This window comes from Phyllobates terribilis, unplaced genomic scaffold (assembly GCF_046119375.1).
Source record: "Phyllobates terribilis strain yellow unplaced genomic scaffold, ASM4611937v1 Scaffold_1__5_contigs__length_1240528914, whole genome shotgun sequence".
Taxonomy (NCBI): domain Eukaryota; kingdom Metazoa; phylum Chordata; class Amphibia; order Anura; family Dendrobatidae; genus Phyllobates; species Phyllobates terribilis.
The window spans coordinates 712,179,307-712,193,159 of NW_027362761.1; the positions used below are offsets into that span (position 1 = coordinate 712,179,307).

The 13,853-nt window shown below is 41.5% G+C and overlaps 1 protein-coding gene across 2 annotated transcripts in view; it reads left to right on the forward strand.

Moving 5' to 3' along the window:
• Positions 1–13,853, forward strand: part of LOC141273998 (neurturin-like) — a 379,716-nt gene that overhangs the window by 342,690 nt on the left and 23,173 nt on the right. For both annotated transcript variants that reach the window (XM_073686267.1, XM_073686266.1), the window contains one exon: positions 4,340–4,562. In XM_073686267.1, the coding sequence (XP_073542368.1) occupies positions 4,367–4,562 (196 nt within the window). In that variant the 5' untranslated portion in view covers positions 4,340–4,366. The remainder of the gene's footprint in view (positions 1–4,339; positions 4,563–13,853) is intronic.

Here is a 13,853-nt window from a genome sequence, read left to right on the forward strand (position 1 = left end):
ATGAAGAGGAGAAGGAACAACCGTGTTCATAGCAGGGTGGCTCTCAAGGCATCTCACGGGCATCACTGGAGCATGGCTGGGGGGATACAGAGGACCCAGAGGATTCACCTCCCACTGAGGACAGGTTATTGTTGCCTCTGGGTAGCCTAGCACACATGAGCTAATACATGCTGCTGTGCCTGTGCTATGACCGCCGAGTGGCAAGTATTTTCACCAGTGCTGATTACAGGGTGGCCACCCTGGTGGATTTCCCATACAAGGACAACATACCATTATTACTTACATTACTGGAGCGGGATTGCAAAATGCGTTAATACAAGCACATATTTTACTGCTACATATAATTAATGCATAAAAGTTTCAGTACTTTGAAACATTATTATTTTTGTAAATGTAAAGATGCAGAATATTTTGTTATGCCAATTTTCTGATATTTATTTAGAGGAAATTTAGCAACAATTCAAATAACTAAAACATGTCTAAACACTATTGCGAATTATAAACAGTTACAGAAATTGCACTACAAAATTTGGTCCTCATTCAGTGAGAACTCTTTTTCATTTGTCTCTTGTACTCTTGCATCAGATCATCTCTTACAATTGTCCCACAGTAATCTGCAAGCATTGATGGATTCCATTTTCCTTGATATCTTTTCGCAATATCTTGGTGAAATCCCTCACTCATTGCTCCACAGTTTGGTGGAAAAAAGTCTACAGTAGATGATTCTTTCTTGACATGTTATAGCTAAGATCCTTATATGTTTTGAGGAGATTTTCCACCAACTCTTCATACTTATCTACTCTTGAGTTTCCCAAACAATTAGAACGCCACCCATGCAGCCTTTTCCTTGTCCTGCAACAAACGGAAAAACTCCTCATCTTGAAAGCGCTTATGAATCTGAGGTCCATTACAGACTCCTCCCTTTATCTTTGCTTCACTCATCCTTAAACTTATCAATGAGATACTTCAATGCTTTTGCATTTTTATCCATTGCCTTTAGAAAGTTCTTCATTAGGCCCAACTTGATATGCAATGGTGGCAACAAAATCTTATGTGGGTCAACAAGTGCTGGATGCAGGACATTTTTACTCCCTAGCTGAAGTGAATTTCGGAGAGGCCAGTCTCATTTATTGTAATGATATTCTCTTGCATGACTATCCCACTCATACAGAAAGCATCACTACTTTGCATACCCACCCTGGAGACCAAGCAAGAGGACAACCACATTTAAGTCACCACAGAGGGGCCACAAATGTTGGTCATAGTTCAGGCACCTCAACAGCTGTTTCATGTTGTCATAGGTTTCCTTCATGTGGACTGCATAACCAAGTGGAACTGAATGTAGCGCATTGCCATTTTGCAGCAAGACTGCTTTTAAGCTTGTTTTGGACAAATCGATGAAGAGCCTCCATTCCTCTGGATTATGACTTATCTTCAGACCTTCCATTAAACTGTTGATGTTGCTGTATGCCACAAGATCACCCTTCATGAAGAAGTATTGGGCAAGATCTTTATCACAGTTGTGGAACAAAGAAATCAGAACATCGCTCATTAGGAGATTCCACTGCTGTAGCCTGGAACCTAAGAACTCAGCCTTAGTCTTGGGCGGATCCAAATCTCTAACAAAATCATTCAGTTCACTTTGTGTTATAAGGTGTAGTTCAGCTGAGGTTGCTGGCAGAAAGTCTGGGTCATGAGAGGAAGATACTTTATGACACTAAGTGCCCTCTTCTTCCTCAATTGACTCCAAATGAAAATGTTTATGGTGCTTTTGGAACTGGCAGTCCTTCTGGGCATTTGCAGATTGATTGTTTGGATACTGTAAAGTCCACTTCTTCCTTGAAACTACTTTCCTAATGGGGGGGTACCATGCAGAAATAGCAATTGGTAGTGTGAGCAGTTGGCTCTTTCCAGATCACTGGGACTGCAAAAGACATAGATTGCCTCATCCCATACAACCACTGGGTAAGATGTGAGACACATCTATTGCAGCATATATGAGGAGCCCAACTCTTATCTTAATGTACTATTCTGCAGCCAAAATACAGGTTGTAGGCTTTCCTTATCATGGTAGTCAAGTTTTGCCATTGTGACACAAAAGTGACTTCTCTGCATATGTAGCAAAAACTATCTGCTTTGTTAATGCAAGAATGAGGCATATATGAAAGAACATATACAAACATGTCAATATGCTAAGAAACTAAGATAAGAAATCCTAAATTTGTATACCTTACACATAGAGCATTTATAAAAGTAGGTGCTGAAACTGTAATTAGGATTACATCATCGGAGCTGAGTTGGTGTTTTTTGATTGGTCATCCCAAAATGATAGAATACTGAAGGTTCAATAGATTAAATAGATTATGTGATAGACTAGCTACTAACAATGCAATAATGATGATGAAATAATACAGACGCAATTTTTCAATAAGCCTGCATGAAAGGTGTCATTAGTAATTACAACTTCCTTTAGATCTTGAAAATTAGAGCCAATCAGCAAATTTAAGCATCATATTCATTTTCAGCACCACAAAATTAGTTATCAGCCCCTATGGCAGGAAGTGAAAAGAGCCTAATCTTTCCAATAGGAGCGGAGTTGCTGTTCCATCTCTTGTTCTGTTTATATCCGGAGCTTCCGGAGCTGATAACAACTGATCAGTGGGATTGCCATTTATCGCACCAAGCTGTAATATGTCACCCATAAAGATGTGTGAGTGACCTACTGTAATTCTGTATGCCTTTCATATGGGTTGCAGAATAATCAAACATTAAAAACATCATGGCACGCTTCTTAAGATGCAATTTCATGAAAGTGTTCTCTCCTAGAAGCAATGATTATCTCAGAAATACAGTGCTGTGTGAAGATACCACATAGAAGCACTTGGATTGCCTGCATCTCCATTGTAAAGAGCTGCAATACATCTACTATTTGCATGAATTCTAAATAAGCTTCTAACAGCTAATACTTACAATAATGATAGGATGAACCAAAAAGAACACTGCAAACACTTGTAACAAGGCTTAACGCCTTCCTGACATCTGACTTTCATATACAGGGCAAGTCAGGAGTGGGTGTATGGTGTGAGCTCACAGCATGAGCCCGCCCCGTACCCCACAAATAATGGCTGTGTGTCTCAGCCAGAATCTGCCTCTAACACCCACAGGCTCCACCTACAACTGTTAACCTGTTAAATGCTGCTGTCAATCTCTAACAGCAGCATTAATTGCACGCCAGTATGGGGCTAGTCATTCTTTGCGTTCATTAGTCAACCCACAACTTGATTCAGTAAACAACTTAAACATAAAAAATAAAAAATACCAAAATTGCAGGGTTTTTTTTGTCTCTGCAATGCCACAAAAAATGCAGTAAAAAGAAATGAAAATGTCTTATCTATCCTATAACTGTATCGATAAATACATTGGCTCACACTGAAAAAAAAGAAGCCCTCACACGGCTTCATCGACCAAAAAATAAAAACGTTACAGGTCAAATTTTTTTTTTACAAATTTACAAATTTGTTTTCTCCACTAAAATAATAAAAAAAACTGGCAAGTTTGATATCACCGTAATTGTACTGATGCGAAGAATCATATTGCCAGGACATTTTTACTACATAATGTATTCCGAAAAAAACAATGTCAGAATTGCGATGTTTTTTTGTTTTTTTTCGCAATTACAACGTACTTGGAATTTTTTTGTTTTCCAGTACACTATGTAGTAAAATGAATGGTGTCATTCAAAAGTACAACTTGTCCTGCAAAAAACAAGCACTCATACATTTATGTGGGGGGATAGATAATAAAGTTAAGGCTTTTGAAAGAAGGAGCGGAAAAAATAACAAAGCAAAAACAGAAATTGGCCATGTTGGGAAGGGTTAGCTATCAATCCATTAAGATTTCTCTTGTTTTGGGATCAGAATCTCCTAAACAGGCATACCATCTACAAACAACAAGCAGTCATTTCCTCATAAAGGTCTCTTGATTCAAAAAGTAAAGATGACTGGGTAAATGACTAATGCGTGCGTGGCTTTGCTAAATTGATCTCATTGTTAAAATTTTACACAAATCCGACACTGCTACAAAAGCTTTCAACAAATTATTCAGAGTGAGTTCCATATTTGAAACAATACATAATTGCAGTTCTACTTAGAATGAAGAAAATAGATTTCTAGTATGCAATTTATAAATATTCACCAAAGTACCTTATTTATCTGGGAAGTATCACTTGTAAATCATGGTTTGTACCCTACTATCAACCACGTTAATAATCATGTCTGTGTATCTGTTGCCTTTCCTCCATTATTTAGTGCTTCATGTGTAATTTTATGTTATTTTGCAGCGTCTCAATGCCTTGATTGTTCTTAAGATGAAGGTATGGAAGAGGACAGCTCCTGCTTTGATGATCCTCTGTGCTGTGTTGTCCTTACTCGTTTGCACAGAAGTCTTCCTCCGGAGCTGGAAAGTCAGCTCAACCCCCTCTCAGTCAGTCATGGGTTCATCACCAAAGAGATCATGGAGATTTCCACGAGCCTCCGAACGCAAGCCTCCTATGATTTCTCAATGTAAGAGCAGAATTATTTAGTAATCTTTAAGTGTTTGATTTTTCCATTTTTATGCATATATTGCACTGAATGTATGTGAACATTTAATATAAAATAAAATAATATTGAGTGTAAAGTATTGAAGTCAAGCTGCCGTACAGGATACAATAAACAAAGGTGTACACGTTGTCCTTGGTGGGATTTGAACCCAGGACCCCAGTACAGCAAAGCAACAGTGCTAACTACTGAGCCACTGTCCCTGATCAGCGAATCAACATTTCCAGTATGTCAAGAGGGGACAAGGAGAGACTATCAGGAATCAAGCAATCATGGTGACTGGAGCTGCAAGGGATTGGTGAGGATAAGAATCTCATCCTTTGATTTTCTAACTAGTATATCTGACTGACTACTCTTTTAAAGTGAATGTTCACCTAAGAACTACAGCACCTGTTAAAAGCTTGGACACACCTTTTCATGCAATAGTTTTTCTGGTTCTTATTGGAATGTGCACATTGTAGATTCAGGCTGAAAGCAACAAAACTGCAAAGGTACATAGGGAAACAAGGAGTAAAGAAACACGTGTGAAGGAAACCAAAGTATGTGTTAAACCTTAGATTCCTCAAAGTACCCCTCTTTACTCTGGTAACATCTTTACACCCCCTTGGCATTTTCTCAAGCACCTTCATCAGGTGGTCACCTGGAATGGCTTTTCAATAGACTTAAAGGAGTTCCCAGTGATGCAGAACACTTGTTTGCTGTTTTGCCTTCACTTTGTTGTCCAACTGATCCCAAAACGTCTCACCTGGGTTCAAGTTGGGTGATTGTGGAGGTGGAGGCCATGCTATCTGATGCAGCACTCCATCCCTCTCTTTATTGGTCACATAGCCCGGTGGTGTGTTTTGGGTTCTGTTGCAATGCAAACGATGGTCACAAACTAGATGGGATGGCATGTCATTGCAGAATGAGGAGGTAGCCATGCTGGGCAATTGTGCCTTGAATTTGGAATACATTACCAATAGCGTCACCAGCAAAGCACCCTCACACCTTCACTTTCCCCTCCATTCTTCACGGTGGGCACCACAGTTTTAAAAAACATTATTTCACCTTTTGTGCACCTCACAAAGACATAGTGGTTGATACCAAAAGTCTAACATTTTGTCTCATTAGACCATAGTACAGATTTCCACTGTTCTATTGTCCAGGCCTTAGCTACTTGACCCAAGCAAGTCTCTTCTTCTTTTTGTGGTCTTCAGTAATAGCTTTTTTGCAGAAATTCAACCATAAAGGCCTGCTTCTCGCAGTCTCCTGATTTTGAGATGTGTCTGCTAGTTGATGTCTGTATTATTTATGAGGGCTGTTATCTGAGGTGCTGCCATTTGTGGTTTCTGAGACTGGTAAATCTGATGAACTTATCCTCTGCAACAGAGGTAATTCTTTGTCTTTCTTCCCTGGGGCCAGTTTTATCACATTTATTAATGGTTTTCATGATTGCAATTGAGGATACCTTCAAGATTCTAGCAATTCCCTGATGAATTGACCTTAAAGTAATGATGGAACTGCCATTTATCTTTATTTAGTTGACTGGTTCTTGCCATATTTTGCCTAGTTGTGGAAGTAGCATTAGGCTATGTGCCCAAGATGCAGAAATGCTCCGGATTTTTTCCTGAGCGTTTCGGCATCTCCCTGGCAGAAAAAACGCATGCGGATTGTACATGCGGATTGTTCATGTGTTTTTCCTGCCAGGGACAAGCGGAAGTGAAGCGTTCTTCACATGCATTTCCGCATGCGGGTTGTCAAGCGCTTTCCAAGCGATTTTAGCATCACTTGGAAAGTGCTTGACAACTTGGTCACACTATATAAATCCATGCAAATGGCATGGATTTATATAGTGTGACCTTAAAGAATGTTAAAAAATAAAAAAATAAATCTATACTTACCTTCCGATGGCCCCCGCAGTCTTGCTTCGCTCCGTCCTGGCTTGCCGGCAGCTCGCGGTGCACTACACTGAAGGACCTGCCGTCACATGGCTATGACGTCAGCGCAGGTCCTTCAGTCCACCGCGATCTGCCGGCAAGTGAAGACAAGGAGACCGGGGGCCATCAGAAGGTAAATATAACATTTATTTTTTATTTTATTCTTTTTTTCACAGGTTCTATGGTACCCGGGTCCGGAGGGGAGTCTCCTCTTCTCCAGACCCGGGTACCATCCGCACATTGAAATGCATGTAATCCGCATGTACAGATCCAGTGATGCGGATTACATGCGTTCCAATGCAAGTAAATGGCGGCAAAAACACAGCGCTTACGCAAAATAATTGGTAGTGCTGCGTTTTTTTCCGCAATGATAATCCGCAGCGGAAATTTCCGCAGCATGTGCACAGCACATGTGGATTATCACTGGGGAACATGGTAGGCCTTCTACCATGCGTTTTTTAAGCGTTTCTGCAGCGTTTTTTCCGCTGAGGAAATGCTTAAAAATCGCCTCGTGGGCACACAGCCTTATATGAAACTGTACACCAACACTGCTCCTGCACAGACAAGAGAGTCAAAGAGGCACAGCGCTCAGCTGGATGCTTCTCCTTTATTTTAGCAATTGTAAGTGTCTCAGCACCTGGATCTGCAACAAGCAATATTTCTAAAACATCCCTATGCAGTCTGAATATGACAGAACATTTATTATACATGCATGTAAATCTGGTGGTTTACATTCACATACACAAACCAGATTGTAAGGGCTGGTCACCATTTACGCATGAGTTTGAGATGAAAGGCCATAAAGTATTGTTGGTATGCACTTTGTGAAGAAACGCTGGGCATGTAATGATTTAATGATTGTGCAGGAGAAGTGACTGTATTTTGCTTTGGTGGTTTACATTTTAGTGTATGAACTCTTACAATAGAAGAGACACATGTTGTAGCTTAGAACACAGTAGGATGCTGATAGGTTAAGGTTTATTGATTTTTTTTCTGTTTTTGTATTCTTTTATAGTTTTTACCTTCAGATAACTCAAATATATTTGTTTGCACATGCACTGGGAAAAAAGGTTTTGTATACATGGTAATGTCTTTCTGGCCCCTTTTATTTTCCATAACTCTTTTATACATGAAAGGCAGATTTTGCAAAGACAAATCTTTGTTCCTTGAACAAAGGGTAATCTGGTACAAAAATAACAAACCAATCAAGTTAGTAAAAGCTGCAGAGAATGAACTTTTAAAAGTGGGGTATGTTTTCAGCCCTTCTTTCTTCACTCTTAAAATCACAGATAGGAGCTATAGAATGCTAAAAAAAATCGGAGCTGATCTCAGTGGCTGCTGCCTGTTGTGGGTTTTTTTATAGTAGAGCTCTTAGATTCTTTTTGACTTTCCAGAGAGCTTTATTTTCGGTCTTCTTGGTAAACTTTTGTTTGTACAGAACAGTTAATCAGAAGAAAAGCTGAATAAAAAAGCGTAGAGGAAAAACAAAGGAGTCACCTGATCCTCTAATGAAACAAAACGCAAAAAAGTCAACAGAGCTAATCTGCAATTATTGATTGCCACATGGAGAAGAGTAACAGGTAGGCAGTAGCCAAAGCTACTGCTTTATATATTGGATACTTAACCCTTGCTGTAAAATATATGAATATATGAATAATAGCAAATGAGTTACATTACTATACAAGGCCTCTTTTACATGTGCGCATAAAACGTGTGGGACGTTCCATTTTGACCATCTGTGCATTTTTTTATCAGCATCCATGTGTACATTTTTTTCAATCCGTGTTTCATCTGTGTGTACGTGTGCGGCATCCATGTGCCATCCATGTGACATGTACTGGAATATAATGCATTCGAGAAATGACTGATTTTTAACTGTTAAAGATGTGCAAAGATAACAGACAGAGAGATAATAGAAAAATAAATAAATAATTAATTACATGAAAAAAATGACGTGGGATCCTCCCTATTTTTTGAAACCAGCAAAAAAACAGACAGCTGTGAGCTGATATAATCAGGCTGGGAAGGTCCATGGTTATTGGACCCTTCTCAGCCTAATAATACAAGCCTGCCAGCAGCACATTAGATGCACCATTTCTGGCACATCGCCTTCGCTCTTCCCGATGCCCTTGTGTTTTTACAATCAAAGTAATAGTTTTTGGGGTTGATGTCAACTGTGTAGTGTCAAAAACCTCAGCTGGCATAAAACCCTGGTGTTAGTAATGGAGAGGTGTCACACAGACACCACATGGATGTCATCTGTGTGCGATACATATTTTACACGGACCCATAGACTTGTACGGGTCAGTTACTTGCATGGGTCCTTCACACGTCTGTGTTTCTGGTACTTGTTTTCACACATACCGGAGACACGTACAGACGCTCACCCATTATAATCTATGGTGCTGCTTACGCAACATACAATATCTTTGGAAGATGCTGTCTTTGATGGGATCTTGCTACTCTTCAAAGGAGATTATGCAGAAATTGTAGTGTGGATTAACAGTAATAATGTGACGTCCACCAAAATAGCCATAATTATTAAGAGTTTCCTTGTAATTTTATGATCTCTATAAGGTCCTGTACTAGAGGATTCCAATTAGTAATCTGTAACAGCAGGACGGGAGGCCTGCAAATCTCTTTACCTCCCGGCATTCCTTGTCCTTCTTTTTTAACCCGACTGGCCCGATGTAATTATTGTGGCATGGCGCACACACAATGTTGTGCCAATCTGGCTAATTAGAAGAGAAGCTGGGAATGCCAGGAGGTAAGGAGATTCGCTGGGCTTCCATCTAGTGGTTACAGATTAACTGATCTGGCCAATGGACCGCAGTCCTAAGAATCGAATCTCACATCTGTATCCTGTCTTCCTGCTGTTCTGTAGTCATGAATTCTCATATTCATTACAGTATGTGGTATGTAATATGTAACTGATTTTCTTGGTGGCTCAGTGGTTAGCACCATTGCTTGGCAGCATTGGGGTCATGGGGCAAAATCCTACCAAGAACAACATCTGCAAGGAGTTTGTATGTTCTCACAGTGTTTTTGTTAGAACCTTCCTGTTTGTTTTTTCCATCTTGCGTTTTGCGGTCACGTGACCATCTGCCTATATATTCCAGCTCCGCCCTTTTGGCTGTGCTGGACTTCAGTGTTGTTTAACTGTTTTGCTAGCCAGGTGCTTCTGTGCCTATCTCTGTCAGTTTGCTTGGTCCTTCTGGGACCTCTAGTACCTTTTTGTCAGTTTTATCTTTTTGTGTTCTGCAACAACCTTCTCTGTTCAGGTGGTGTCCCATTTTTGTTCCAGTCCTTAGTTCTTTTAGGGACCCCTTCCTTTATGCTATAGGTCTTCGTTCAGACTAGCAGAGGACTAAGGCGGGTCTGTTCACAAGGAACAAGCAGCCTGCTACATCGTAGGGATTCAGCTTAGTGTTACTGTAGGGATAGCTTTCCCCTTTCTTTCCTTAGTACTTGTTGCAGATCATAACAGTTTGTGTGGGTTTCCTCCAGGTATTCCGGTCTCCTCTCACACTCCAAAGACATAATGATAGAGAATTTAGATTGTGAGCTTCAATAGAGACAGTGATGCTGATGCTTGTAAAGCACTGGACCTACTACTGGCATTGGTGAATAAGTAAACTGACAATATGCCCCAATACCTGGGTTACAGCAGTGCCGACGCCCCTGTAGGGGTTCCCTTCCTCCTCCCTGCAGAGACACTGGCGTGTTAAAGGGGTTGGGCCACCATAAAGAATACTTTTAACCAAGTAGAAAAGGTGGAAATAAATAGTTTTGTAATTTACATTTATTAAAAATTATGCTCCGTTCAATAAATGCCAAGCTTTTATCTTCTGAAGTATGCTCCCTTGTGCCCCCTGACATTATTCCATTCCGTCCTAGTAGTGGACGATCAGCTAGTCGAGTGTGCACTGTTCCTGTCATCATAAGATGTCCTACTCCCCCCCAACTCCCCACCCTCTGTGTGCACAACATATTCTCCTCACAAGTCTGACAGCGCAGGGAGCAGATTGCTATGGAAGTGTGTCAGTGAGTCTCCACCCTCCCTTCTGGGTGAGATCGTCTGCCCCACAGAGCTATGAGCACAATTGCAGAGAAACTCTTCCCCTCACACACAACTCTGTGAAGCAGAACGATCTCACCCAGAGAGGGGTTGGGAGACTCACTGACACATTTCTTTGCTTTCAGTAATCTGCTTCTTGCACTGGACAGAGAAAGACTTTTCAGCTCATATCACGTCACTACTGGTGGCCTACCATGCGTAAGGAAATCATGGAGTTTGTTACCATCTGCCCTTCCTATGCTTGCAACAGAGTTCCTAAGAAACTCCTGTCCTATCACTCCCTGTGCCCTCGGTGCCTTGGCAGCATAATGCTATGGACTTTATTACAGATCTTCCTGTGTTCTCGGACTGTTACGTCATCTGGGTAGTGGTGGATTGCTTCTCGAAGATGGCACATTTCACTCCATTACCAGGCCTTCCATCTGCTCTGGAACTTGAGGAGAAATTCATTTAGCACATATTCCGTCTTCACGGATTCCCTCGCCACATCGTGTCCGATTGAGGTGTCTAGTTCACATCTAGATTCTGGCAAGCTTTGTGTAAACTTCTGATTGTTGTCCTGGATTTTTCATCTGCATTTACCGCCCTAAATCCAACACCATAATCCAACAGACTGGTAGAGACAATCAACCAGATTCTGGCCAACTTTCTGCGGCACTTCACTAACGCCCATCATGACTATTAAGTCAAGCTCTTATCATGGGCGGAGTCCTCCTATAGCAACCACGGAAGTGAGACTTCTGCGAGTTCTCCATTCTTCATTGTTTTTGGGCAACAGCCAGGAATCCACCTTCCAGTGTCGGCTGCTTCAGGCGTTCCAGCAGCTGATGATCTTACAAAGGATTTCTCTAAGATATTGGAGGACGCTAAAGCCACTCTAGAGAGGTCATCTGAGTATATGAAGAGGCATGTGGACAAGAGAATCTAGGATCCACCTTGCTATTGTCCAGGAGATAAGGTGTGGTTATTTTCTTAGTAAATCTGTCTTAAGATTCAATCCTTCAAGTTAGATTCTTCAAACCCTTTGAACTCATCAAGCAAATTAATGCTGTATCTGATAAATTGAAGTTGCCAGCCTCCTCACGATTACCCAATTCCTCAGTCATATTGAGTCTCTTCTTCAAGGATCCTGGTGTCATGCCTGGTCCCGTCAGTTCCGATAATGTCTTTGAAGTAAAGAATATCCTAGCCTTGACGAGGGTGAGAGGAAAACATTTCTCTTAGTTGATTGGAAGGGATTTGGGCCTGACGAGAGGTCGTGGGAGCCCAAAGAAAATATTCATGCTCCACTTCTACAGAAACTTCTAGCATGCTTGAAGAAGAGGGCTTTTGGTATATAAGGCATCCTCCCCTTTGGGAGGTGCCTTAGCAACTTTAGTCAACCAGTGTATATCCTGCTAGCTAGTTGTAAGGTTCCTGTACCCGGGCTTATCTGATACTGTCCACTCTGTCTGCACCGGTTTCAGTCCGTCCTGCTGAACCCATACCTGTATACATCCTGCCCATACCTAGTCCTGCTCCTGATCCACCTGAACCTGCACCTGTGTACCTGCACCCATGATCTCGTACCTATGGCCGTACTGGGTTCCTGTCCCTGTCCTGCCTGCGCTTGATTCCTCATCTGCCTACCAGCCATATCCCTCCCATTTAACCAGTTCATGGCCGGTCCTGCTTCCCTGCCCTTTTGGGGGTCAGCTGCCACGCCTCTGGGGTCCATCCTGGAGTAGCACCTGGCATCCATCTGGAGCCAAGTCTAATCCCACCATCAGGGCTCTAGCGAAGAGTCAAGTGTTCACCTAGTTACACCCCTCCAGGCTCTCCCTGCGCCATGGCACAGTGGTTCCACAACCATGTGCGTAACAACCTGTAGTAGGTCCAGAGCGGTGTATGTGACAAGATGATCTTCACAATTCCATACTGTATCTCTCCTCTTCTGGATCTGTAATGACAGTAAGAGATAGATAGATACTTAGATCGATATTACACTGGAGAGACAGATATGTAATAGATTGATAGATAGATATGTCATAAGAAGTAAGGAATGTAAGCAGCACACCAAGCAATATGGCAAAAAAAGCAGTGGTTTATTAGTCCACAGTGGCAGTGGCAACGAATGGAGGCAGCACACCAAGCAATATGGCAAAAAAACGGTGATTTAAAAAGCCCATAGTGGCAACGTTTCGGTTCTGAGGTATGAACCTTTCTCAAGCTTAAGAAAGGTTCATATCTCAGAACCAAAATGTTGCCACTGCCACTATGGGCTAATAAACCACCATTTTTTTTTGCCATATTGCTTGGTGTGCTGCCTCCATTCATCATTTCTTATCTTTAAAGTTTGCTCTGTGCCAGGGAGGCTTTGCACCCACCTTACCCTGGTGCTGCTCCTGCTTTTCTATTTTTAAATATGTGATAAGATAGATAGATAGATAGATAGATAGATAGATAGATAGATAGATAGATAGACGTCGCATGACCTGTCACATGACTCAATGACGTCATGGCAGGTCTTTTCACACCACCGGGACCCATACAACAGACAAAACGCAGCGGAGAAAACACCGGGGGCCATCGGAAGGTAAGTATAATCTTTATTTTTTATTTTTTACCATTTTTATTCTTTTTTTTAACTATTACTTGGTCACACTATATAAATCCATGCCGGTTGCATGGACTTATATAGTATAGTGTGACCAAGTTGTCAAGCACTTTTCCAAGTGATGCTAAAATCGCTTGGAAAAGCGCTTGATAACCCGCATGCAGAAATGCATGCAAAAACGCTTGACAAACACTTCTTCCTGGCTGGAAAAACGCATGTAAAATCCGCATGCGTTTTTCCTGCCAGGGAGAAGCGGAAAAAATATGCAGCATTTCTGCATCGTGGGCACTTAGCCTGAAGATGCTGCAGGCAGGACTTGGTTAATTTGTATGGCGTTGCGTAGTGTGAGCTCAACAGTTCAGTACTGTTGCTGCACAGCCCTACACTGATGGTAGTAGGGAATGGCAGGACTGGATATTGGTACAGAGACTCAAATATGTAACTGTCTCACTGGATCCAAGATGGATGGGAGCTATGAGGATTATGTGGCAAAAACCCGGTGACAGATAGAGATTCAATAACTCTATATTTGCACCTTATATTTGTACAGATAATATTGAATGTAGCAGTAGACTTCTCACTCTATAAATAGGGGTCGGGTGAAGAGGAGAGATGAAAAAATGTGTGGAAACCATCAAAGGTAGACACGGAAAGATCAAGTTGAG